General features: G+C 42.0%; 6 protein-coding genes across 6 annotated transcripts; 4 read left to right on the forward strand and 2 right to left on the reverse strand.

Annotated features, from left to right (window-relative positions):
* The first annotated feature begins 225 nt into the window (after positions 1 to 225).
* Positions 226 to 1,761, forward strand: BCR41DRAFT_346644 (hypothetical protein). Its single transcript, XM_022022935.1, has one exon. It carries the CDS (start codon positions 289 to 291, stop codon positions 1,708 to 1,710), a length of 1,422 nt encoding a protein of 473 aa, XP_021885040.1. The 5' UTR covers positions 226 to 288; the 3' UTR covers positions 1,711 to 1,761.
* A 2,460-nt stretch (positions 1,762 to 4,221) lies between these two features.
* BCR41DRAFT_300339 (kinase-like domain-containing protein) lies at positions 4,222 to 6,216 on the forward strand (the record flags this gene model as incomplete). Its single annotated transcript, XM_022020561.1, has 4 exons — positions 4,222 to 4,303; positions 5,021 to 5,280; positions 5,487 to 5,715; positions 5,852 to 6,216. The coding sequence occupies 4 exons, from the start codon at positions 4,222 to 4,224 to the stop codon at positions 6,214 to 6,216; spliced, it is 936 nt and encodes a 311-aa protein (XP_021885041.1).
* A 3,310-nt stretch (positions 6,217 to 9,526) lies between these two features.
* Positions 9,527 to 15,677, forward strand: BCR41DRAFT_419123 (YT521-B-like domain-domain-containing protein). Its single transcript, XM_022029709.1, has 7 exons — positions 9,527 to 10,217; positions 10,362 to 11,605; positions 11,785 to 12,498; positions 12,710 to 12,774; positions 12,889 to 13,128; positions 13,231 to 14,824; positions 14,931 to 15,677. Exons 1-7 carry the CDS (start codon positions 9,728 to 9,730, stop codon positions 15,603 to 15,605), a joined length of 5,022 nt encoding a protein of 1,673 aa, XP_021885042.1. The 5' UTR covers positions 9,527 to 9,727; the 3' UTR covers positions 15,606 to 15,677.
* A 207-nt stretch (positions 15,678 to 15,884) lies between these two features.
* On the reverse strand, positions 15,885 to 17,747 carry BCR41DRAFT_411691 (alkaline-phosphatase-like protein; the record flags this gene model as incomplete). Its single annotated transcript, XM_022029456.1, has 2 exons — positions 15,885 to 17,317; positions 17,417 to 17,747. 2 exons carry the CDS (start codon positions 17,745 to 17,747, stop codon positions 15,936 to 15,938), a joined length of 1,713 nt encoding a protein of 570 aa, XP_021885043.1. The 3' UTR covers positions 15,885 to 15,935.
* A 4,591-nt stretch (positions 17,748 to 22,338) lies between these two features.
* BCR41DRAFT_419125 (hypothetical protein) lies at positions 22,339 to 23,524 on the reverse strand. The gene is made up of 2 exons (XM_022029710.1): positions 22,645 to 23,524; positions 22,339 to 22,496 (listed from the first exon to the last, which is right to left on the reverse strand). Exons 1-2 carry the CDS (start codon positions 23,459 to 23,461, stop codon positions 22,435 to 22,437), a joined length of 879 nt encoding a protein of 292 aa, XP_021885044.1. The 5' UTR covers positions 23,462 to 23,524; the 3' UTR covers positions 22,339 to 22,434.
* A 145-nt stretch (positions 23,525 to 23,669) lies between these two features.
* On the forward strand, positions 23,670 to 24,464 carry BCR41DRAFT_346653 (hypothetical protein; the record flags this gene model as incomplete). Its single annotated transcript, XM_022022936.1, has 2 exons — positions 23,670 to 23,845; positions 23,937 to 24,464. A coding segment is annotated over exon 2 (528 nt), but the record flags the coding sequence as incomplete, so codon positions are not given.
* Between the last annotated feature and the right edge of the window lie 1,917 nt (positions 24,465 to 26,381).

The following is a 26,381-nucleotide window of genomic DNA, read 5'->3' on the forward strand; positions in this document are numbered from 1 at the left end:
CGGTAGTGTCTTCAATAGAGGGAAATAGAAAGTGTCGTTTGTTACTACCCGCAGAGACTGACGAGAGGACAAAGAAGAGTTAAAGCTTTTTTTTTTTTTTTTTTTTTTTTTTGAAAAATAAATATGTGACGACTTATCAAGATGGGTATCACAGTCGCATAGTGGCTTGTTTTTGACCCATTGCTCTCATTGCGGAATTGCTTGACACGACTTCGGCTAGAATCACTGCATTGAGGACAACGGAGCTTGATTGCTGGAAAAATAAAATAAAAAAATAAAGGGAACAAAATGGCCAGCCCGATGGATTTCTTTGAAATGTTATTGGAGAACAGTCTCAACAATGAAGGCGCACCGACTGTTCCTGGAGATAACAATGGAGACCCAGGAGCGTTCATGAACCTTACTCAAGGGCAATATGAAACCCTCATGGCGCTTTATCGCGATGTGGATCCTGACCTTGCAACAAAAGTGCCTATCTTATACCCTGAACTGGCACGCAATTTTGCGAAGCACCATGAGGATTGCCAGTCAGAGCTATTCAAACTCAGATGGGGCCCAAAGAAATATGTAAAAGAGCTGGAGTATCTATGGGAGAGCCTCCACAAAGTCGGTCAAGAATTTGCCAACAATGAATGCGATACCGAAAAGACTCGCAAACGCCTCAAATTGAAGCCACCGGGTACTCCAATGGATCAGCTGAAGAACGTCGAAGAAGTCATGGACCTTGGCATGCTCTATGCATGTTTGTCTGCTAATTCAAATGTGTCTTTATTGACTCTGCCTCACTTCCGAGAGGGCAAGGCCTATTACGACTACGCAATCGAAAAATTTAAGCATTCATGGGCGGCATTGCAAGTAGGGTCCCTATACATGGCAGAGTTCAAAAAATTCAACAGGAAACATTGTTTGGAAAGCGAGGATCCAGAACGGATAGCTTTTGAATATAACCTTAAGGCGGCAGAGCTTGGTAACCCCACGGGTATGTACAGAGTAGCCAAGTATTACGAAGAGAAGCTAGGTAAGCTAGATAAAGCAATGGAATGGTACGTCGAAGCAGCTAGTCATGGCTACCCAGACTCGGCCTACAAGCTGGCAATGCTCTATCAAGAGGGTAGACCTGATGCCACCCCCAAGGTAGAGGTTGACCTTGATAAGGCGATTGGTTATCATATCCGTGCCCTGGAATATGGATATGGTGCGTCCGGAACTGAGCTTGGACGTTTTTTCTTCCGACTATCAACTGATGATGAATTCCGTCAACAGTTCCCTACGACAAGTCAATATTATTCTTCGGACCCAAAGAAATACTTGGAGATGGCGATTACACATTTGAACGAGTCAAACCATCTGCTGGAGGTCGAATCGCTTCAATTACTAGGAAAAATCTACAGTACAAAGGAGTACGGACGATATGATATTGAGAACTCTCAGAACTTGTATGAGCTGGCGTTCATATCGGCAAACGGCAGTGAAAAATCTTATGAACTCCTTTGCAACATCCTTCGAGTCAAGAAAGCCGGCATGCAAGTAGAACCTCAGCAAGTAGACTCTCTGGGACTTCGGAAATGCGGGGCCCGGGGCTGTGAAAACAAAGAGATAAAAATAGACCAGTTCCAACGATGTGCTAAATGCAAAAAGGTGTTCTACTGCTCGCGCAACTGTCAAGTTGAGGATTGGAAGGCGCGCCACAAGCTGCACTGCAAGAAGTGAAAAAAAATACAAAAGGCATTTTATACATGTCCCTTTATGAATAAAATGTATGAATAAATCTTATAACCTTCTATTGTTTATCTGACGAAGTGTAAATGTTAATTGTCTTTTGTTTATTCGACGAATGGTTTTGAAAGCGCCACCAACTTTAAGTTTCTTTTAGTGTGAGGGTCGGTCAGCGCACAAACCGCTAAAAGTACTGTGGATTTGTCATTCATCAATGGATATTGACCCTCTCAGTGCGGACAATTTTTTATAAAAAAGGCAGTGCCACGACATGGCTGGTAATCTTTAGTTAAGGCAATCTTTAGAATTATGATATCGTCATTTCAGGAAAACTGTGGATTGCAACGCAACAGGTCGTTTTTCAGCTGCACAGACCTGCCTAAAATCCAGGCACACTCAGGGCAATATCTAGTCTTTGCACTGCCAAATGATGTCTTTATCCATTAGCAGGACGTAAGAAAGTGTATTTAGGCATATCAGGAGCATAGATAATGGCGATCAAATATATTACATGTGAACGACGTCTCAGTAATGTTTGTTCACAATGACAGTGCTTTATACTCTTTGTACGAAAACTTTTCATGTCTCCAAGATTCGAGGAGTGACTATGGTGCCACAAGGTCCATGTGAACTTTACAAATGTCTTCCCTTTGCAGACAACTGTATCTAGGAACACCAAGTCCTAAAGAGCAAGAGAAGCAATGAGGCAAAAATCTGGTTCTATTTAAATATTTCCTACTCAATTATGAGACCAAAGCAGATTGGACCAATAGGCGGACTTTGTTTAAAAAAGACTCCCTTTTTCTTTTCCACCCCCGTAGCAGAAGCCGGTGACGTGAAGCTGTTGGCTGACTGATGACAGTTCTGCTTAAATAGATAGCTATTCTTGCACCGTGTGGAGGTGCCATCCGTATTCATTATACATGCGCCCACCAGGCTTAGGATTGAGCAGACAAAGTTCGGTTCGAAAGGAATTGGTTAATCCTAGCAAAAAAAAAAAAAAAAAAAAAAAAACTAAGTTATCCCGCAATAATAAATAATCATTTGCCACGCCTCTCATTTCTATTTATTCATTTCCTTCGTCATTCACTTTTTATAAACATCTGTCATCTGAACTTTTCTTTTTTTATTCCTCTTCGTATTCAGAAACATTCATCAACACACATCTTTTTCATACTCGAATCATCCTCATATCCACATTTACACACCATTACCACTTTTCCTTTGTATTTGTGTTCATCCACTTTTTCTTATATCTTACTCTTTATTCCTTAGCGGTAGGTCTTATATTAATTGACTTTTATCATCACTCCAATCAATTCATGTAGCCTTTCACCTTCCTTGTCACAGTCATTCCTGTGTCAAGGAGGGAAATAATAATGACAATGATTATTAAATCACACATGGATGATTAATTCTCTCAATGAAGGATACACATGCACTTTTTTTAAACTTTTTTCCTTCCAATGTTCAGAGTGGATGATGGTGTTCAATTTGTGTCCATACTGGAGGCTTGGGTGTCATTCGTACCCTGAATACATTGGTCTTTTGCATTTTTTTAAAAAAAAAAACAAATGGGTGACCAAGCTGTTGTTTTTGCATGGGCCGCATCAAATCATCAAATGTGGCATTATTATTATTATTATTTTCTTCATCATTGCGGTTTTGATCCAAAAAGGTATTTTTAAGCAATCGCAGATAAAGATCAGCTGATCCGATGTCCACCCCCTCGCCCATTCATTCTCGTCGCTCTCACACATACTCTCTCTCCTGTAATCCCATTCTGTCACATCGTCACCTCTTTTACCTCCTTTTGGTGTTCTGGATTTTTCTCTTCTTTTCAGCTTTATACAAAAAAAAAATAACATTAAGCATGGATATTTTTTTAGCTTGAGCTTTTTTTTTGAGCAAAGATGACCTGCAGTCAGGCATTTCTTATTAAAAGAGGATTTGTCCATGGTTGAAACGTGATACTTCATAACACCAATGTTTCAAAACATATCTGAACAAAGTATGGAGCAGATCAATCCAAATGAAATACATTGCCAGATACAGTCGTTAGTTCTCCAGAAGCGAAAGAGAGAATGGAACTTTAGATGAATGCTATCTGTGTGTATATCATTTCTAGTTTGTCTATGACGATGTATCCAGGTCTAAGTCGAATGTGGGCAATGGTTGAATTGAGTGAATTTTTATTTCTCTTGCGTGTCTCCTTTTTTGCTTCCGCTTTTTATTGTTTCTTTTTCCTTTCCTCCATCCAACTCTCTTTTGCCAGTCCTGATTCTTTTTTCAGTCTCAATTTATCCCTCTTTTTGTATTTTATCATCCTTTGATCATCTAATCACTCATCTGCACTTCCACATCTCTCATCTCCTGTAATACTAATAATTACTGCATCAATCGTCTGTCCCAACACTCCCGATATATCAAAGTATTAGCAGATAATAACGTATTTGCTCCTAAGCGAGGTCAAAAACTTAATCGACAGTATCTCGACACCAATCAATGACCATGGAATTGAGAGTGGGCAACAAGTACAGAATAGGCCGTAAAATCGGTTCTGGCTCCTTTGGCGACATCTATCTTGGTAAGCAAAAAAATAATAATTTTATAAAACTTGTATCGGCAATAAGTATAGTTTTTAGTGTGTATTGTCCACACAGGAATCTCTTGGCAATGATGCCGCTCTTTTTTTTCCCCGTCCTTTAAGCTCAAACAATTGCACCGCCAAATCACTGTTGTTCTTGCATTTATCACGCATAAATTACCACTTGAAATGAGATATGTACTTTGCTACTATCCTATGGCTCATCTTGGCTCAGAATTATCGCTCCAAAGCATGCGTTTTCAACATTATATGTTTGACGCATGCTTTCTAATTACTACTCCAGCCAATTTATCGAGAAACAAGGTGGTGTAGAGCCACTTCAAGCTAGTTTCTTACCCATGAGTGCGATATAAGTTTGCATTTTAAATGAAGTAATAGGAGAGCACAACAGGCCGAAAAAAGGATGTGGGTGGCCCATGTCTTGCTCTTCATTCGATCCTGCTCTTTTTTTTTTTTTTTTTTTTTTTTTTTTTTGGTCGATTTAATTTCAGTCTTTTATCGTAGCGAGAAATATGAAGACGTCTCCTGAGACCATACTTCTTGCCTCCTGGTTCATTCTCATGTCGCTCTCTGTTTTTTCATTATCCTCGGGTTCAATTTTTTTAGGGGTCATTCTATCATTTATTTTCAACAAACACTGCAATATTTTTGTTAACACAACAATCGATCGTTTGAAACATTTTGTAAATTATTTAGGCACAAGTATTGTTAATGGCGAAGAAGTGGCCATTAAATTGGAGTCCATCAAAGCAAAGCATCCACAGCTGGAATATGAGGCACGAGTATATAAGACATTGGCGGGCGGAATCGGCATCCCTTTCATCCGCTGGTTCGGAACGGAGTGCGATTATAATGCTATGGTGATGGATCTCCTCGGACCAAGTTTGGAGGATCTGTTCAACTTTTGTAGTAGAAAGTTTTCGCTAAAGACTGTTCTTTTGCTTGCCGACCAACTGGTATGTCCCCTCCTCTTTTTTTTTTATGCTTGTAATACTCCTTTCCGGCACAGCTCTAGCCTGCATGTTCATCAGCAACGGAATGGAGCTATTGGGAATACCAAATGTTCGATTATTTTGGACTCAGATATTTCAGATAATTTCTTTGTTGTCTAAAGAAAGCATAATCTGATTGGTTATCATTACTCACTATTGAACGTACATAGATCTCACGAATTGAATATATTCACTCCAAGAACTTCATCCATCGTGACATTAAACCTGATAACTTCTTAATGGGTATCGGTAAGCGTGGAAATCAAGTTTATGTGATTGACTTTGGTCTGGCCAAGAAATACCGTGATCCGAAGAGCCACCTGCACATCCCTTACAGAGAGAACAAGAACCTGACAGGAACAGCTCGTTATGCAAGTATCAATACCCACTTGGGAGTCGGTATGTGTGTATTTTTTTTCTTTAGCTTTTTCGCTTTTGTGTTTTGTTGCGCTATGATGAATGAAGCCTATTTCTCACTTCACTCTTGCTGATGGTCGCTTATATATATATATCTTCTGTTTATAAAAATCAACAGAACAATCACGCCGTGATGATTTGGAGTCTTTGTCATATGTAATGATGTACTTCTGCAGAGGCTCATTGCCTTGGCAGGGATTAAAAGCTGCGACCAAGAAACAAAAGTACGATCGCATCATGGAAAAGAAGATGACTACTTCAACCGACATACTATGCCGTGGTTTCCCTCAGGAATTTGCTATCTACCTGAATTATGTTCGTTCACTTCGCTTTGATGACAAACCTGACTACTCTTATTTGCGCAAGCTGTTCCGCGATCTGTTTGTCCGTGAAGGCTTCCAGTACGACTATGTCTTTGATTGGACCATTTACAAATATGTATGTATCAACTGTTCTGCCAATCATGGCGACGATTTTTGTTAGACGAGCGATCATAATATTTCGGTCCTAATTAATTTACAAATAATAATAATAATAATAATAATAATAATAATAGGAAAAGGAGAGCACACGCAGTCAGCAGATGGCGATGCAGCAGCCTCAGGTCCAGCAGCAAGTACCTCCACAACAGGAGCCTGTAAGGAGATATATATTCACTACGTTTTTTTTCCCTTTTTTTCATTTTTTACAATATTGACTGATTTGTAATTGTGGATTTATAGAAGTACCAGACATATTACCAGCAACCTGTGAGAGCATTGAGGACCGATCAGCAAGATATGACTTCCCAGCCAGCCATACCCATCATGCATGAGCAGCCACGCCGTCGCCTTCAGGTTCCTCCTCCGCAATCTCAAGGGATGCCTCAGTCAGGACAGGATCAAGGCAACGATCCACGAGTAAACCCATCGGACCGAATGTAAGTTTAGAGTTTAGATAAATACATGTTTCTTCGTTAAGGAAAAGCTACGATGGATTTTTATATAGTGCTTCGTGCTCAAAAGCATGCATACCCTCTCCCCAGCAAAAGGCAATGAAACACTGATTATTTCTGGAACAATGGCAAAGTAAAGACAACATTCAATAGCCCTGCAAATGTTGTCGGCTCCAAAGCTCTACTGGGCTAGGGTCGGGAAAACATTTTATATATATATATATATTTTAAGCTCCTCAACCGGTGCCATCAAGGCTGAGAATGAATAAGCTCATCTATACGACAATCAACAGCCAATGTGCTCTTTCAATCACCTTTTTTTTTTTGTGATTGGCGACATACACGGACGTGTTTAGGAATTCGATTACCAAATTAAGCACATAAACTCACATTACTATTCTTTGTTATTTACTTTGATAGGTATCAGCATTGAGCTGATGTATAACGGGAGGAGGATGAGAAGAAGGGAGGAAGAAGGAAAAGTCTGTTCTTTGAGGAGAAAACATCATCCAAGCAAAATGCCTTGAACCTGCCACCACGGCATTTTTCTTTTATTTTCTTATATATATATATATATATTTTTTTTTTTTTCTGCTAAAGATCCATTTCAGCAAGAAACCTCTTTGAAGGATTATGGAGGTGTATCACAAGCATATCTCATTACTGCTGCCATTATCATTTATACAAATGGGGTCGCGGACATCACATTCATATATATACACATGGACACACAAACAACTTTAAGAACAGCAATCATCATCGGCAGAACAAAACAGATGGCAGAAAGACACGGCCACGCGACAAGGACGTTACATCTTTTTCATCCTCTTTTTCTTTTTCTGTACCTTCTACTCTTTGTCGCTCTTTCCTCTTATTTCTCTTTTACAATGTCTACTGCTATTCTTCATTTTTCTTTCTTTCTTTCTTTTTTTTTTTTTTTTTTTTTTTTTTTTGATCTTTGTTTCTTGCTGCTTTCTTTTAACATTAACGACTCTAGAAAATAAGAAAAATGCAAGTAGGAAGGAAAGACTTTGGAATGAAGAGGAAAATAATAAAGAAAAAATTAATAATAATAAATAAAATGCGGACCATTCTACCATCAATAAAAAGCATATCGTTTTAATATATTGAATGCGGTGAGTATCTTTACTAGTCGTCAAGGTGCTTTATTCGATTCAACGTGAATAGATAATAAGATAAAAAGAGATTGAAAAAGTTGACAGGGATGAAGAAGGAGGTGAGAATCTGATATATCACCGATATATGGTAATCACGGAATATGAAAAGCAACATCATCGTAGTTCGTTGGCACATGCACATGGACCCGACAACTTGGATTTTTACTTTGCTCCGCGGGCTGACAGTTGGTAAGATTTGATGCAGCGCGTCGTAAACAATCGTGGTCGAAAGAGAGACCCATGGACCTGCCATCTTCCCTTCATCCCCTACATGTGATGGATAAATTTGTTCTTCCTGTCTTCCTGCAATCTATATCCACACCCATACCACAAAGGAAAGAGAAAAGCATAGAAAGTTATTTTGCTTGAGTTGTGGGAAAAAATCAAGGTTGTTTGCTCCGGCACACTCATAATTAAGTTATAAACTTTGGTCCACTGGCGCACTTTATATAAGAAAAAGTAGTAAAGATTGATCAAGAATTAGATGGAATAAATACTCAATTGTAGGTAAATGAACATCCATTCAAACATTAGCATGGTTTCATAACTGTTTCCCATATATATTCGCCATTCACTCGCAAGAACATGGATAGAGGATCAAATTCAATCATCCAATGATTTGAATGATTTGGTCATTCATTTGTGCACACAATTACATTTACACGTATTTGTGTTTCTTGTCCTTGTGTTCAAATTACTGGAAAACTGGCTGGATGCGATGTGTACGTGCTTTTTATCTCGTCTATCTGGGATATGGGATTGGACATGCAGAAGGCAACTTTTCCGTACCAATTTTTTTTAATCAAGACGCATGGCTAAGCACTTTCTTTCTGTCACGACAGCTCCATCAGACTCACACGCTCGTACAAAGACACATGTTCACATTTTCACACACATTTAAACAGAACGACTGCTTCTCTTCACTGCTTCTTTCTTCTTCCTTATTCTTGTTGGTCTCTGTCTCTCTTTCTTTATTCCATCTTCTATTTCGAGGGCCTGTCTCAGCTCTGTTACACACTGCTCCTTTTTTTTTTCTTCACTCGTGTTTTCGTCTCCTCGTCCTTGACACGACTCGATTCAACCCTGCTTTTTTTTTTTTTTTTTTTTTTTTTTGTTTAATCAACTCACTCTTCCTTTCTCCTTTTCTCTCTTTACTCTTCACTCTTTCCCAATCTTTCTTTCCTCCTTCTGTTCCATTCGTGTTCTATCTCGCTCTCGCTTCTTTTTATCTTTTTTTTTTTTTTTTTTTTTTTTCTATCAATCCCTCATTTCTCTTTTATCTTTCGCTCAGGGCACGTCCAAACTTCTCCTTGACTGATAGTTCTGATAGTTCTAATTCAAACAGACTATCTTGTTTTGCTTGCCTTGTGAACCTTATCCTCCCTCTCGAATAGCCACAAAAACATTTCTTCTTTGATTCTGCTTGCACTCACTCTTCACACTTTTCCCTTTTGTGTCTATCCTCTTCCTTTCTTTAGTACAAGGCAAGAAAAGAAAAGAAAAAGAAGAGACAAAATCTGTCCCCAACGCAAAGAACACATAAACAGATAGCCGTTGCTGCCAGTTGCCAAAGCAACAAAAGCAATTTAAGAGGATTTCATCAAGGCATTCAGGCATTATATTAGGGCAACCCTCTCATTGTTCTCACTCTCCCCTTTCTTTTTTTTTTTTTTTTTTTTTTTTTTTTCTCCTGCGCTTGCTGCACCTGCCCACATTTGTTCATGTACCCTTCTCTCTGCCCTACCACAACAGCATTACGCCCCTAGTCCTTCGAAGTCCGGCCACCTTGGTGTTTATCCACAAACACAAATCATATTAATCTGTGTCACACACTTTCCCGACTCCCAGCTCCAAAGCCTTTTTTGTTCCCTTTCACTAAGCTATGATCCCATATTTTCCTGCTGTATACATCGGACCCAATGGCGAGCAGTTCCCGGGATATGCCTCTCCGCAAATGGGTCTACCTTATGAACAACAACAACAACAATACCATCATTCACAGCAGCATCCTCACTCTCACTCACGTCAACAGCACCCTAGGTCATCTATACCTTCACACCAGCATCCACACCATCCTCATCCTCCGCAGTATCCTAGCCATCAGCATCACCACCCCCGTCCACAGCAACAGCATCCACACTCTCATCACACTCAAGGACAAGGCCAAGTCCCTATCCACGGACCTACTAGTACACCACTTTCATTTTCTGGGACAGCAGCACCCAAACCAACTCACTTATCTGAACAGTCCACATCTATGGTAATCGCCACCCCTGATATGCAGCAATTTGAGTCCTCGGTCCGGATGGAAAGTATCGGCTCCCCTAATCTATCTGGATCTTCCTCCGGTGACAAGAGTGACCAGGAAGGAGGTAAGCACAATCTCCGTAGAAATACGAGTACGGAAAAGATTAGTACCGAAATTAATACTAGCATTGCTAGTGCTGGTTCTGGCAGCAAAAGATCTGGAGACAACGGTCATCATCGCGTTAATTCAAATCTTCAACTTCGTATAGTGCCAGAAAAAAATCATGGTCTGGCGCCACCGACGACCAAAAAATCGACAGCATCCTCAAATCGCACAGGACCTCATCAGACGTCACAACGCCCAAATCGATTGCCCAACAATAGCTTAAACTCAAGATCCCAGAGTACAGCTGTTTCTACCACAACAACAAGCCCAATCACAACCACATCAACAGTAAAAGGGATGTCGTCCACTGACAGTTCTTCAATGGTCCCAGATACGGGTTCAGATGCTGATTCTCAATCCATAAATAATGTCAGCCATGCATCTGAGAGGAAACATAGAGAAGAAAGAAACAGCAACGGTACTGAGCAAAAAGAACAGGAAAGAAAACAGATCAAAGATGACGGCCATAACAAGGATAACGCAGATGATGGACCCAACACAACAATATTGCCTGAACCACATTGGTCACCTTCCGTATCATCTTCCACGACCTCACAGCAACAGCAACAACAGCAACAACAACAGCCGTTTATGCCATATCATTCTCCTTACCCTGGTCTACCTCAAAGTAGTTCACATTCAAATACTAGCCCCTTCGTATCTCCCTATCCTCATCGATCCAACCCAACGCCTCCATACTATCCTGCTCGACAGATGCCAGGTCAATCCAAACCATACTCTGGACAACAAGGGCAGGGACCTGGTGGTGTGCATGGCCCCATGCCGCTAATACCAGGACCTGGACATCCTAGCGAGTATGGCATACATGGCCCTCCTTTCTATGGTCCCAGTCTCACCCCAATGGTTCCTTCAGCACCTGGGCCTCGTCGTCCCATGGTATATCCTAGCCAAGGCACACATCCTCCAGGGTCAAATCCAGTCTCAGTCTCTGGGGGAGCTAATGGGAGCAATGCCATTGGTACTTCAAGTACAGGAGCTGGACCTGTAGCAGGACCTGTAGCAGGACCTGGACAGTCGTACTCTGGCCCTGGGGGGTTTAATAAGCCACCTTACCCAGGCCATGGATTCCCTCCACCCGATTATTCACAGCACCCAGGCGGTGGAGGAGGCGGAGGGCCCGGAGCAGGGTACTATATGACAGCGGAAGGGTGGCGACCGATCTCTGCTAACAATGCTGGACCCGCATTACAAAAGAAACCTAAAGAGCTAGATAAAGCCATGTGGGTAGGCAATGTACTAAACGACACCACAGTGGAAGAACTGGAAGCTATCTTTCAAGCTGAGCCCTCGGAAGCAGAAGGCGACATTCAGCATGATATCCCAGAAGTAAGTCCAAAAGAGAAACGACTCATAAAAATATCGCATGGACAGGCAATGCCTATAATGTTTTGATACAAGCAGACACAGCTTCGCATTATACAATGTCATATTGTCATATTGCTAACACGGTACCATCTCCACATAAAACTTTTTTTTTTTTTTTTTTTTTTTTTTTTTGAAATTAGAGTATATTCATCCTCCCCAAGTCCAACTGTGCATTTGTGAACTACTCGAGCCATGAAGCTGTTGATCGAGCGGTACGTCGGTTCCATGATCGAGAATTCAAAAACACGCGATTAGTCTGTAGGCCACGCAAGGATCCTGCTTCGTCTGAATCGGGATCGAATCGATTTCAGCAACACCAACAACATATTCATCAGTCAAGGCATTACCCACATCATCCACATCTACCACATACGCCCTATCTGCCGGATAATGGCATGGTGTACTATAGTCCTGATCCCCAAGTGATGTTTGCGCAACATATGGATAGCAAACCTCTTGATGATAGCAATGCACCTTCACTCTCCGTTCCTCGTCACTACAACCGCCAACAACATCCTCATCCTCACCAGCCTCATCGTAACGCGTTGGAGAACCAAGCAAGGATTGAACGAGCACATGTGGGTAGAAGCTCCATGTCTGACAGTAACTCCGGCGTTGGCATTGATATTATAGACATGTCTATTACTGAGAGAGAATTATCACCAACTACCAACAAGCCTGGTAGTAATAGTAGCTCCAAAAAAGCACGCTCGCCATCAGCATCCAAGGATTATGCAGAAGCACGGTACTTTATCCTCAAGAGCCTCAATGAAGAAGATCTAAAGCTCAGTGTACAATATGGTCTCTGGGCGACACAGGAACATCTCGTACCAATTTTGAATGAGGCATTTGCTGTAAGTGCAAAATAAGATTTAACGGATTGACCCCTTCCTTTTTTTTTCTTTGTTTGTTACGCAGAAAACTTTACCTCTTTTATTTTGCCAGTTACCACATCATTCGAAATGAGAGATTGGACAAAAGATGCATCGCATCCAATCAACGATTTATCGGTGGATATACTAATCACTATCTATTTATCCTGGCCTCTGTTTGTGAAATGAGTAGAACACGAAAAACGTGTACCTTGTGTTCAGTGCGAACAGGAGCGGTGAATTTTTTGGCTATGCTCGGTAATATAACAAAAGGTTTCCCATGGCATAGAACAGACACTGAAAAAAAAAAAAAAAAAAAAAAAAAAAAAAAAAAAGTTAACGCTTTTGTTATATATATTTATATATCTATAGGATGATGGACTCCATATCGATTGAAAAGGAAGCTTCTCTCTTGTCCTTGCCTGGAGAAATATGGAAGCCTGTCTTTGATCAACCCTTGTCACCTGAGATGAAAGCTGCAATGCTCGATGAGATTGAGCAAGCAGAGAAAGAAGGGCGCAAGATTACAAATGAGGAGGCGGAGGCCATTGCACGGGCCTCTACAACTACTAAATCTTGGGGGATACGGTTTCCTATTCACTGGATCCAAGTGTAAGTTTTTTTTTTTTTTTTTTTTTTTTTTTATTTTTATAAAAAAAAAAAGCCTACCTTATAAATAAATTACTATTAAATACTGCTCGTTTCCTGTTTCAGTCATAGAGTTCCTTTTACAAAAACAGCGCACATGCTCAACCCTTTGTATGAAAACCGTGAGATCAAAGTATCCAAGGACGGAACGGAGGTGGCGGCATCAGTTGGTGAGCAACTCATTAAATTGTTTCAGAAGCCTAGCACTAGCAATGAAAGGAATAGTAACGACAACACGACTACAACCTCAACCGCAGCTACCACCGGTAATATCACCGCTTCTAGTATTAGTAACAGCACGAATAGCGGTCGGCATCGTGGAAGGAGTGGAAGAAATGGCGCCGGTAGTAGACCAAATTCTGAAGCTGGAGGAAGTCGGCGGTCAAGTGTTGCTGGAGACTCAGCTTCCTCTACATTAGCGCCCCTACAGTCTCAACGAAGTGCATCATCAAGACGGTCAAGTATTATGAGCACAAGATCAGCTGGGTCGGGAGGCGGTGATAGAAGAGGATCCTTGGATCCGTCTCGAACACAAGGAAGCACTAGTGGAGGTAGCTGGTGCAATAAGAACATGGGGTCGCCACTGCATGCGTCGAACAGAACACAATCCGGAGGCGATGGAAGCTACCCCTACTCAGCCGGCTATCGTTCATCATCACGCCATGGAGGTCATTACGGATCGCACAGTAGCCACAGCTCTAACACGTCTCAGGGGCCCTATTCATCGGATCATTGTCCTGATCAGCAACGAACAGGTGGCTGGGGGCCTGGAAAACACAACTACCGCAGTGGAGGCCCTGGAGGATATGGAGGGCATGGATCGATGCATCCAAGCACTTATTACCATCAGGAACGTAAAGGTGGTCATGGACCACAAAGTGGTGGTAAATATGGAGGGCGCTATCATCCTACATCGCAAAATCATGGCAGTAGTGGAAATCCTAATGGAGGATATGATCAACATCAGCCACCATTTCATTCCTCTCACGCGCCACGGCGTAGTCATCATCAACAACCACAGCAACAGCAGCACAGCTACTCAAACTCCTTTAGACCATCGTCGTCGTCGTCGTCTCTAACATCTCCTGGTGCAGAACAAGGATATAGCAATAGGCATGGTTCAAATGGAGGAGGCAACAACACATCACCTGCAGGACCCGCGTCGCCAGGAAATAATATTAATTCTACCCAGCAGCAACAAGAGTACCCAGGCGGATCAAGGAGAGGAAAGAGCCCCCACTCCCAGGGAGTTCAGGCTCCAGGAGGGAATGTCCACATAATTCCTCAGCACAGCTCCAATATGTACACAGGACAACCAGGTCTGCCGCCGCCTCCAGGCGCAGGATATCACGTACCATTCCCTCCTCACGGATATCCAGTGATGCCCCGATATATGGGATACCCATATGTGCCTGGCCCCGGCCCATTTGTTCATGGCCCCATGGCCTGGCATCCGGGTCACCATCTAGGACATAGTGGAGCGCCTATGCCAGCAGCTGGGATGATCCCTGGCCCACACCCCACAGCCATTTCTCCTGGCATACCCCCCGGTGAAGTACATGGAATAGGGATGGCACATGGGATGGAAGGAATGGTACCGTTGATCGGATTTGATGGCCTGGCCTACGGGTATATCCAAGCAGAAGACATCTACCCTCAGGTAATGGGAGGATCATGAAGCAGAAGAGAAAGAATTTATTATATTGATACATGGATTGCAGCGAATTCATTCGTATTATTTCTCTTTAACTTTTATATATAACTAGCCGATGTTTGGATACGGGTACGTCCCACATGATCCCCATACACACGAAATAGTTGAAGTAGAAGACATGGCTGAAAGTGATGACGGCATTGTCCCAGATGAAGGACAGTCCAAACAAGAAGAGCAAGGAACAAAAGATCCCGATGAGGACGGATCTAGTGAACGTGCAGTTGAATCATCCAAGTTGGAGGAGAGCCTTCAAGCTAACAGCTCTAATACGCCCACGCTGGCCTTAAGCGCGAATACGGATACAACGACGATGACTATTTTTACTGAAGCTGAGGTTGAGGTAGAGACAGAGATTGTAGGGGATGAGTCAATAGCCAGGCAAAACCATCGGTCACCCCGATCTGTTTCTTCATCCGCGCTCTCATCCACCTCTACATTGGCACCACCGCCAGGAAATTCTGGAAACCACAGACGACATGACAATGACAATGACAATGACAATGACAATGACAATGAGGATAGCGATGATAAGGACAGCGAAAATGATAATGGTGGTGAAGGTGGTGAAAATGAGAATAAAGATAAGAAGGCTGAGAAGAATGGCATGAAGTCCAAGATAGTTGAGAAGGAAACATTTGTATTTGGACAGGTAACCGTAAGCGCAGTAGATGAGAAACGTTCAGGACATGGACAGGAGATGCCGTTTGTGGGAGTCGCTAGTGAATAGGATAGCAAAGAATTCCTTGCACATTAATTAAAATATATATATACATGTATATTTTTATAAAGAAGCCCGACCATCCTTCTTTTTATCTCTGTCTTGTTGCTCTCTTTTTCTCTTGTCTACGTCTTTTCTGGTCATCTTGCACAAATCAGGATAATCTTATTCTTCTGGAAATAAAATAGCTGTAACATTATCGGTAGACTAACTAAGCTATCACTGATTCCTTTGCTTTCCCTCACTTAGAACGCTTCTCACTCTTTTCTTTGCACTTTTATTGATGGACTGCATTATCTATTATTCACAAGTGTACCACTGTTTCTATGAATTGGGGTGTTAAAAAGCAGGGACGGTGATTTCGTTTGCAGGAAGGTAATACTGCATACAACTTTTGAATGTGAACTTTGGCAGGCTGGCATAGAAAGCGTCATATTTCTTGGCCAAAGCATCCTTCAAGGACCGGACGCGTTTATGGCTCTTTTTGTTGGAGAATGCCTTGTTATCAAGGTGCTCGCTATGAATCACCGACCAAGGATCTCTACAAGTAGGACCCTTGCAGGTCCTCAAGACGTTCAACAGAGCATCCAGGCGATCTAACACATTAAAAGGAGTCTCCTCGTAAATGTTTTTCACCTGAAAGGGATCCTTTACCAAATCGTAATATTCCCTTTCACCGGTGCACCAAACTGTGTACAACAGGTTGTAGCCTTGACCAATCAACCTAACGGACTTGTAATCGTTGGTGTTGAATCGACCGATGGCATCCTCAAAGAAGGCATTGCTCCAGAATTCGACTGCGAAGGCCTCTGTAGGCTGATCCTTTCCATAGATGGCCTTGTTCTCCAAAACTGGGATCGAATGAGCATCCAATTCATCTGGGATAGGTAGGTCCGCCAACTTCAAGACCGTAGCAGGGAAATGGGTATGTGTGGCGACAGCGCTGCTCTTCTTACCCTTGGCGATGCCAGGTCCACGGATAATGAAAGGAATGTTTGTATCCTCTTCATAAGGAGTTTGTTTCCCTGCATACATGCGATGGGTCCCTAAATGATAGCCATTGTCGGTAGTATAGACGATGTAGGTATTATCGAGCTGCCCATTGTGTTCTAGACGCTTAATTACGCGCTCGACCAATTCATCTGTGGCTTGAAGAGATTGAAGGCGAGCACGATATTTAGCGTCTATCCGATCAATCTCAGAGTCTGGCAATTTGGGGAGAGCACCGATCCAAGAAGGCTTGTCGTTGACATCAGGGTTGAAATTGGGTACGCGTGGAACTTTAACGTTTTTGAATAAGCCCTCATGACGCTTTGCAGGGATAGGAGGTGTAAAGAGAACGCCAGAAGTACCATTGACCCAGACTTCATCATGAGGAGCTGTAGGGGAGATAACGAACAAGAAAGGCTGAGATTTGTTTTGAGCCAATCCATCCAAGATAGCAATGGATTTATCAGAAATGATGTCTGTCTGATAAACACCGGAGTGAGCTTCAAGAGGTCCATCATTTGTTGAAAAGGTTGGAGAATAGAATGTATAGATATTAGGTTCAACGAGAGGTTCCCAATGGTCCTTATCGAACCCCTTGGGGGCATGCTTTAGGGTTGGAGAGACACCGTTAATAAATTTCCCAATGTAATTATTGGAATATCCCTGCTTTTGCAACCAAGCCGGAAGCCAGTTCTGATCCAGGTTCTGGGCCACGAATTTAGTGTAGGAACCTTTTAGAACCAATAAATAAAAAACAATATTAAAATAAGGCATTGATTCGTATGCTACAATCCTATCTATCCTTTTTTTTTTTTTGCCTCTTGACATACCATGTGGAGGCGCTTCATCCGTGACGTTATGATTATGTGCAAATTGTCCGGACCAGAGTGAGACACGGCTAGGACAACACATGGCAGTAGTGGTGTAATAGTTAGTGAACTCTGTGCCTTCATCCCGGATATATTTCTGGACCAGTGGTAAATAGTCCAGGGAGTTCATGTGGAGGTCTTGGTCATCCGTCAAGAAGACCAAAAAGTTGGGTTTTTGATTATGGTGATCATGGCCACGTCCATTGCGATCAGAAGATTGGGATTGGACAGCAACGAGTTTCGAAAAGGAGAGGATGACTATAGGGGCCAGGAAGGCGATAGAGGTCTTCATGACTTATGTTAAAAGATTAGTTAGGAAAAGGAAGAGTTTATTACTTGGCTTTGTTGCCAGGGATAACGAGGCTCGGATTCTAGTATTTATAAAAAAAAAAAAAAAAATGAAATGAATGAAAGAACATGGATTTCACTTCCATGAAACAATTATCAGATGGATTAGTCCTTGAATCCTAATCAATAAAAGCGCTTCATGACTGTATATTTTCCGAAGACTTCTTTAGGCACTGTACATGGCGTCAAGGAAGGGGGGCACGACGATGGAATACCCTTTGTAATTAATGAGCCGATCTGGTTTGTCCAGATCGCGCCATCTCGCCCAAAAATTTTTCAAATTATACTTGAACCCAGGAAAGGATAGGAACCGATAATGTAAAAAAGAGCGAGCCACAACGCAAATGATGCCTTTTATATGAAAAATGGGTCTGCGAGCATGGCGCTATAGTCGCGAGAGCCAATTATAAAAAAGATAACTCTATTTCTCTACACGCAACATCTCTTGTCCATTAGAGCAGATCTGTTTTCAGAGACATTTTGACATTCCTTAATTTTATGGCATCATTTTCCTTCTTAATTTGCATATGTCCGCCGCATGGAGCAGTGTTGCGAAATTTAGTCTTTATTACTCTCCCACCCATATATCCAATCAGGCTAGATCCTGATGAGCTCCTTCAAGGAAAATGTCATCCGTATTGGAACCAATGTTATTTTTATTTTATTTTAATTGATTTATTATGTCAGCGTGTGTGTAATAGAGGTTTACCACTAATCTTTTTTGCGTTCTTTCAATTTGGATAGGGAAATAGGGTCACGATGCAAGTTTTACCCTTGCTCTGGTCGAAGACAAGTGATTTTGAGTTATGAGGCTTTACTCTCTGAGACTTGAGTTTCCTTTTTTTTTCCCGTTAGTGACAGGGTCCATGCAAGGAGAAAGATTTCTCTTATTTCCGAAACTTGGTTTAATAAGAAATGTCTTTCAGATAGAGACTCATATCGATATCTCTTTTAGAGAGGTTTCTGTCAATTATAAGCCTACTACTTAATAAACCTTGTGTAATTGATGACGGAGTTACCAAAAATGGCATCGGTATGAGCCTCTACTTTCAGATACAAGTTTCTCTAGGCTCGTACCCATCCCTCTTCACTTTATAAAGGTGACAGGAAATTCCATTTCCTTTTTGAGTCACCTAAAGTGAAGGGGCTGGGAAAAAATCTTCGCTTATTAGCTGGTAGCTCAAAAAGGAAATAAATAATACACTTGAGGGAATATTCTTCCGTATATGCAAGGGACAGAACTAGTGGCTGTATTTTTTATAAGTATTTATACTTATAAAAAATTCATGCACAATAATAATTTTTTTTTTTTTTTTTTTTTTTAATATCGCGTTCCACCTCCAATCCCCTTCACAGTCTGAGTCCTGAGCTCAAGGTGAATATTCTATTCACAATTGCTGCATGCCATAGTTTTCTAGCAAAAAAAATAAAAAATAAAAAAAGTCTTTGTTTATTTTTGTAACATATTGTGATATTGTTTCATAAACCTGAATGGGCTTGACTTCTTAACCTCACTTAATCGCTTCCCTTCCGCTTCTCTTTCGCGCTTCTCTTTCTCGCTTCCCTTCCGCTTCTCTTTCTCGCTTCTCGGCTTACCTCTCTCAAACACTTATCTCTTCACTTCCTACACTCCACCCCTCTACAAACAACTTACGATGAATCCTAGCAACACTCCTTCGCTGGTCGACCATAGGAGTTACATTGGCTTGTGCGTTTTCTATACTTACTACCCATATCAGTGTCAAATATCAAATTGTCTATAAATCTCACAGTTACCTTCCATATACTTCTTCATCCTTAATCTCTAGTACACCAGAGCAGCTGAGGAATCTGTTCAAAATGTCGAAAGTGCCGACTCAAGATGACATTAAAGGATCGGCCGAGCTATTCGGCTGCAATAATGAAATAGCCATCGATAATAAGCCTTTTGATCGAAACAAAGCCATTGAAAAATGCAAGAAGATATTCAAGGTCACCCCCAAGACTTTGCAGCTGGATGTTGTCGAATGTATTGGCAGTGGTCAAGACTGCATTCTTATTGCTGGATGTGGTTGGGGTAAAACCCTTGTCTACACTCTCCCACTTGTAATTTGGAGAGATCGGATCATTATCATCATCTCTCCTCTGAGGGTATTGATACAGGAGCAGCAGCAGAGCCTTCAAAAGCTGGGGATTAGTAGCGTCGCATTACTCAGTGGAGGGGCTACCACACGAGGAACGATCGGCGACGTGGCCGATGGGAAATATAGGGCTGTTTTCATGACGCCAGAGATTATCTTCGACAGCCCTATTCTGACGAAACTCTGGTCAAATCCAAAATGGCAAAAGCGGCTACAGGCAGTTGTCATGGATGAGGCTCACTGTGTTTGCAATTGGGGCGACAGTTTCAGGACTTCCTATGGCCGTATTGCGGAGCTACGCTCAAAGGTCTCCTGTGGTGTAGCTTTCATCGCTGTTTCAGCTACCCTTCCACCAATGGTTCTAGAGAAGCTCAGAAGCTTGGTCCAATTCAAACCTGATGTCAAGATTATCAACGTCGGTAACGATCGCCCCAACATCAGGTTGGAAGTCCGGCATCTTAGCTCTAAGGATAAGTCCAAGCACCTTGATTTTCTCCTCCTTGATCTTAAAAAAACTATCATCTACTTTCAGACCAAGGACGAGATTAGATATTGGTATAAGCATTTGAAACAGTTAGCAGAGGGCAAGTTCAAGATCGCTGAATATCACGCCGACTTTTCTGAAGGTTACAAGCAAGAAACTATGGAACACTTCAAGCGTGGCGATATCCTCATTTTGCTGGCTACAGAAGCTGCCGGGATGGGGTGTGACATTAGTGATGTCCTTCGTGTTGTGCAGTACAAGTGCCCATCCGCAATCTCGGCTCTTGTACAGTGTCTTGGTCGTGCAGCTCGCAACCCGCAACTTCAAGGTCAGGGTGTATTATTAGTACCACCACCGTCCGTTGGTACCAAGTTTCCAGATGAGGACCTCGCCGATTACATTATGACTAAAGGGTGTCGGCGGAAAGTCCTCAATGACATCTTTGACAATAAGCCTCAACCTAATGAGAACTGTTGCGACATCTGCCGTCCAGTTTCTGAGCCGCTGCAACTTTCTTTCAATGAAATTCGTGTTGACACAGTACCAAAGGTTCGGCGTACGGCAGAACAGAAGGAAGCTGCCAAAGAGGCTATTAAGAAGTGGAGATTGATGGTTTACAAAAGGGATTACGAGCCAGCTTGCCCATGGTTAAGGCTTTCTTGCGTGCTAACGGATGCGTTGGTCGATAAATTAGGCGAAAAGTTTGGCAATGTTACGTCGCCCGAATCGGTAACATCAATTACCGGTTGGACCTTTATAAACGACGACATTTTAACGGAACTCGCCAATCTCCTTATCAATTTAAATAAGGACATCGATAGTGCGTGCCAGCCTGAAATGCAACCGCAGCTCCAAAAGAAGGAGTCCCATATTGGCCGGAATGGCCGTGTTCAAAAACCACGGCCTACCGCAAAGCCAAAGATCGCGTTCCATAATATGACCTCTTTTGACTTCTCCAAACGTGGAAACCCCAATGGCAGCTAACATAGTGTCATCTGTCCCAATTGATTGTTGAAACATTTTAGTTTGTAATAAAGCGTACTAAATCTCAGAAATCTATCAGGAAAAAGCTTAAAAAAAAAAAATTAAAAAATTAAAAAGTTAAAAAATTAAGCATAGCATTCGCGATCCTTCTTTGAGTCTAATCTCAAACCGTTTCTGTGCCTGGAATGCGTGCCTCATTCCTCAATAAAAGGGAAAGTTGTTGCATATTTCAATATGCAATAATAATGGTCCGACTAAAAAACTGATCGATAAAAAATAAAAATAGCGGTAGAAACCAGTGGCAATAATGCGTCACACTAAGACGCGACAAATCGCTGACATGCGAAACCATGTTGTATTATTACAGATAGATATGTAGCTATCTGATACAAGTCTCTCTACCAGAAATGAATAAAATAATCCATGGGTGTGGTGTGTGGACCCACGTCTTATTCTCACTTACTTTTTGACAGTCTACTATCTATCCTAAATATTTTTCAGCGACAACGCACTGGATTGTGGAGTAAATGATGACCTGTGGCCAATTTTCACTTCACTCTTTTTGTGCTTCAAGGGAAGAGTCCGTTTAACATCCACCCAGTTGCAAGAAAATTTGTCAATAGTCTGGCTAGTGACAGCCAAGAAACAACATTGTTTTTTGATCTTTTGATGTCGGATCTTCCTACTAAAACTGAAGCAGAGTTCAGCAAGCGTCGGATTGTTCCCCCACAAATAGGGAAGATGAGTTGGGCTTAGACTGTCGTGATACAAATAGGTTTATTGCAAGAGGAAGTGAAGTAGTTTACAGCCAAAACAACTCATGCAGGACAAAAGAAAGTTGGCTCCGAACCGCTTGTTTGGCAAACTCCAAAACAAGCTCTGATATTAAGTAACCGTTATCTTTAATAAAACGCCTGTATCCCATGAAAGGGGCAAACATGAGAGAAGTCCATGTCCGCAAAACACAGATTTTTTTTATTAATAAAAAAAAAAAGAAAACTAACGAGTTAGTCGAACTCTCCTAAAATCATCCATGCTTGGCCTCAGGTGCGGTCATTTTTTTTTAGTTCGCTTAATATGGCGCTTTGCATTCTCTTCATCTCAGCTGTGCAGATCACAAGTAGACATGGCAAAGCACATTAGGCAAAAATAACATTAAAAAAATTAAAAAAATAAAAAATAAAAAGTACAGATATCAGAAAGCTTGTTCTCTGTTGTTCTCAACTGAATCGAATTGATATCAACTAACTTACAGATACCCTCTTCTAGTGCTCTTAGACGAGATGCAGTTTCACTACCACACTTGCTGGGGGTTTCAGAACGCCCTGGTGGAGCCACGCGGGGTGCCAAGTCCATTCCATCTAATATACGCTTCTGTTTTCGCGACAGGAGCTCATCCGAACAGGGGGTGACAGAGCGACTTGCCCAGGGTTGGGCTGTGAACTGTAGCTCTTCTGAGGTGAGATCTGGCGAGACAGCTTCCGTGATGTGATCTAACTGAGGAGAAAATGGGTCTGGAGGAGAAGAGGATGTCTTGCTAGGATCTGGGGGAGGAGAGGATATCTCACTGGGATCTGGTAGAACAGAGGATGCCTCGCTGGAATACGTTGGATTAAGGAGTTTTGTGGATATGACGATCGGGTTCGAGTCGAGATAATGGTGGTTCCGGCTCTGGTGGTCAGGCAGTAACGCAAACGAGGCGTTTTTTGGACCTTTTTTTTTCTTCGTCAACATTTCTTCAATCATCGTATGGCACGCATGGCATTTGTGGACATGCCGAGAAAACCCTGGTTGCCCAATTTCATCACATCCTTCCCCGGGCGGTTTGAACATGCCATTGTCTGTCAGTGTAGCAATGTAGACGATGCACAGCTTGTTGCCAAAAAGTGGTTTGATGTAAATGTTGGCGGTTGCAGAGGAAGAATGGCTTTCTTTACCATAGTAAGGAGGAGGGGCTGCTCCATGCGTGATAGCCGTGATAGCCGTGATAGCCTTGAGTTTTTTTTGTTTAGCTTTAGGCATCCCAAAACTTGATGTGGATGAGAAGGTGAGAGAGTGAATTTCTTTCATGTTGGCCTTTTTTAAATTTTAAATTTTAATTTCTAGACTCTTTCAAATACAAATGGTTTACTTTACAAAATTCTTATAGTTGAAAGGATTAGCCCTCTGGTTAAAAAAAGTTGCGTGCGTATACCCAACTTTTTTACACCACATGTGTCCAGTAGTTTTGAGAAAAGCGGTACGTACCCCAACACTCTTACACCACTTTAGTCCGTCGGTTGATTTTTTTGCACGTCCACTAATATCTTTATGTGAACTTTTTTTTTATATTATTCTCTTGACCAGTTAACTTGGCCAGCAAAAATCGAAACTTTGTCATCGGCTCCAGAAGAGAAATATGGGGCCCAGGCTAGAAACAGAAAAAAAAATTTTTTTTCTTAGAAACCATTTCGCATGTTGTAACAGTATATAGCCTTAAGCCTATAAAAAGGCTTGTTTTAATATTTATAATAAAATCACCTTTTGTCTTCACTACCTATTACACATGTCTTCCACTAACAACATCGTTTCTTCTTCCTCTGCAGTTAGCACTAGCAGGAAACGCACTCGTGACGAAGTAGAGAGCACTCCCAACGTTAACGAGGTGTCATCGAGTACTCAATCCGATCCAAACGAGTACCGTGGCAGGCTAGTGCCTTTCAAACCAGTGTCCACGGAAAACCTGTTAAGTGTATATAGTAAACTTTTCCTGGATCCGTACCAGTGTTCAATCCGCGGGCGGTCTGACCCTTTGCCAGCCGAGTATCAGGACGGGGATGAAGTCTATCCTCGAGAATGGTTGGTACTCGAGGGTCAAGAGGCAAGGACACCCAAGGGCCATGTGCTAAAGCGTGAAGGCTTCACGCTATTCCGTCTGCATGAGCCATCGTTGTTCAAGCAGTTGGAGAAGCTCAAGCTTCGGCTGGTCTCGGAGGAGGATTGGGAGACCGCCAAAAAAGCAAGGGCTACTCTGCAACAACAACATAGAGTGGCTGAGGCGCCTGTGGTTGCAAGCACCACAGAGTCAATGCAGCTAGGGGTCTGCGCAAGGTTTTCACTGAGCTGACCGCTGTTGGCGTGGAAGCGCCTCATAGTAAACGCTTGGAGGAAAGGGCAGCTCTATGGATAGAGCTATATAAGACGGTTGTGCCAGCCAAGCATCCTGTCGATCAAGAGGAGACTGCTAGCGAGCCAAACAGTTCTCCTCGTCATAGTAAGAGAGCTCGAACATCCGTAGAGCCATCTACAAAATAGTATTTTTTTTCATCGACATTAATAAAAGTGCAATTTGACAGAGTTAGAGGTCACACTCAGGCACCAGAGTTTTGAAGCATAAAAAAATATATTTGTGGTATCGATCGACTGAAACAACTCACTACTTGAATTGAATCAGGTTTGGCACATGAATTTTTCCACCTTACGCTCAGTGGAAGAAGAGGCTTTCAAAAGATCGGCCTTGCTTTCAGTGTCAATGGCTCAACTCTGAAGATAAAATAAAGCTAAGCTACAAGTATTTAAGTAAATGCAACCAGTGTAAAGTCTGTATGTATAAATGGTTAATGAGAGATGCCTGTCCCTTTAATATTACAGACAATGTTAATAGAGCACAAGGTATCCTTTCCATAACCTAAACCCCACTACTCCTGTGGACAAGATAAAGGAGAGTCCAGCTGGCGTAAGCAATATAAGAGGTCCAACGAAAACCCAGCTACCCGAGTATGTCCGCAATATGGACCATCCGGCGCAGTATACCGTGTATGGTATTGCTAAGCAACATGGCGACCTCGAAATCGAGTTATAACCAATTTCCGCTGAGAAATAAAATCCTTAATTATTATTTATTATTTTTTTATATACTATAAAATGTAATTATTTTATGACAATGGGGGACTCATGTAGTGCGTGTAAAGGTGCTGAAGGCTGAAGGTTTGAGCCTAGTGACGAATGCAAGCTTGGGAAAGGATCACTCACAAACTCGTCTATTGCTGTAAGCTTTAATGACTAGAAAAAAGAGAGGACTTCAGTAGAGTTGAATTAGGTCGTTGGACATGTAATCGGAAAATGAGGAAAAGAGGTGCATTGGGTGAGAACGTTAGGTGTCTGCTGGAAACATGACTGAAGGTATAAAGCGCATTAACTGAAGCGTTAGCCGAGATGTTAAAAAAAGAGTGTACCATATCAAAAAAAAAAAAAAAAAAAAAAAAAAAGGTGCAAAAAAAGGTGTAAAAAAAGGTGTAAAAAAAGGCGTAAAAAAAGGCGTAGGTGTAAAAAAAGGTGTAAAAAAAAGGTGCAACAAAAAAAGGGAAGCTGAGGGTGTTAGAAGCACATCGTTTTTATTAAAAAAAAAAAAAAAAAAAAAAAAAAAAAACAATAATGTGTAAACAACACGCATTCGCAAGATCATACACGCATTCAAACATGGATTGACGAGTGTCGTATAAACTGGGGGCACCTTCATCTGACCTATTGGACCCATAGCTAAGTTTAACGCCAAGGTTTTTTGTTATCTTTGTATGAGTGGGCTTTCCTCGGCCCTGTCTCTTCGCAACCATCGGAGTGAGTCGCACGATGGATCCCGCGGACGAATTCTACCCTCAAGTGTGAATGCTACGACCACTCTGTCCAGACCCACAGGTCACTGAAGGACCATCTCCTTAAGTGTCCAATGGTCAGCAAACTCGTGTTCCCGCGGCCGTGTTCGTGGTGCAAGGAGCCGATGAAGATGACAGAGAAAGCGAAGAAACAAAACTCCTTGAAAGACGTTGCGGCTCTTGCGAGCCACTCCCTCAAATGCGAATCATGGCCGGTTAGCGTGTCTCAGGAGGACTGGCGTTTATTTGAGATGGAGCTTATCGACAACGTGAAGCATGTTGCTAGTGCTGAATTTGCCAAGAATATGTTTATGTCAATATCGATAAAGTTAATGGACGGCGAGAAGCTGTTTGGTTTT

Source organism: Lobosporangium transversale, assembly GCF_002105155.1.
Source record: "Lobosporangium transversale strain NRRL 3116 chromosome Unknown BCR41scaffold_4, whole genome shotgun sequence".
NCBI classification, from domain to species: domain Eukaryota; kingdom Fungi; phylum Mortierellomycota; class Mortierellomycetes; order Mortierellales; family Mortierellaceae; genus Lobosporangium; species Lobosporangium transversale.

Excerpts from the sequence above, each read along its gene's own strand:
- BCR41DRAFT_346644 (XM_022022935.1), top strand. The coding sequence starts at position 289 with ATGGCCAGCCCGATGGATTTCTTTGAAATGTTATTGGAGAACAGTCTC.
- BCR41DRAFT_419125 (XM_022029710.1), bottom strand. The coding sequence starts at position 23,461 with ATGAAAGAAATTCACTCTCTCACCTTCTCATCCACATCAAGTTTTGGG. Across the intron at positions 22,497-22,644 it reads AGCACTAGAAGAGGGTATCT|CTGAGATGAAGAGAATGCAA; the intron begins GTAAGTTAGTTG and ends TGATCTGCACAG.
- BCR41DRAFT_419123 (XM_022029709.1), top strand. The coding sequence starts at position 9,728 with ATGATCCCATATTTTCCTGCTGTATACATCGGACCCAATGGCGAGCAG. Across the intron at positions 12,499-12,709 it reads TTTTGAATGAGGCATTTGCT|AACACGAAAAACGTGTACCT; the intron begins GTAAGTGCAAAA and ends TGAAATGAGTAG. Across the intron at positions 12,775-12,888 it reads GAATTTTTTGGCTATGCTCG|GATGATGGACTCCATATCGA; the intron begins GTAATATAACAA and ends ATATATCTATAG.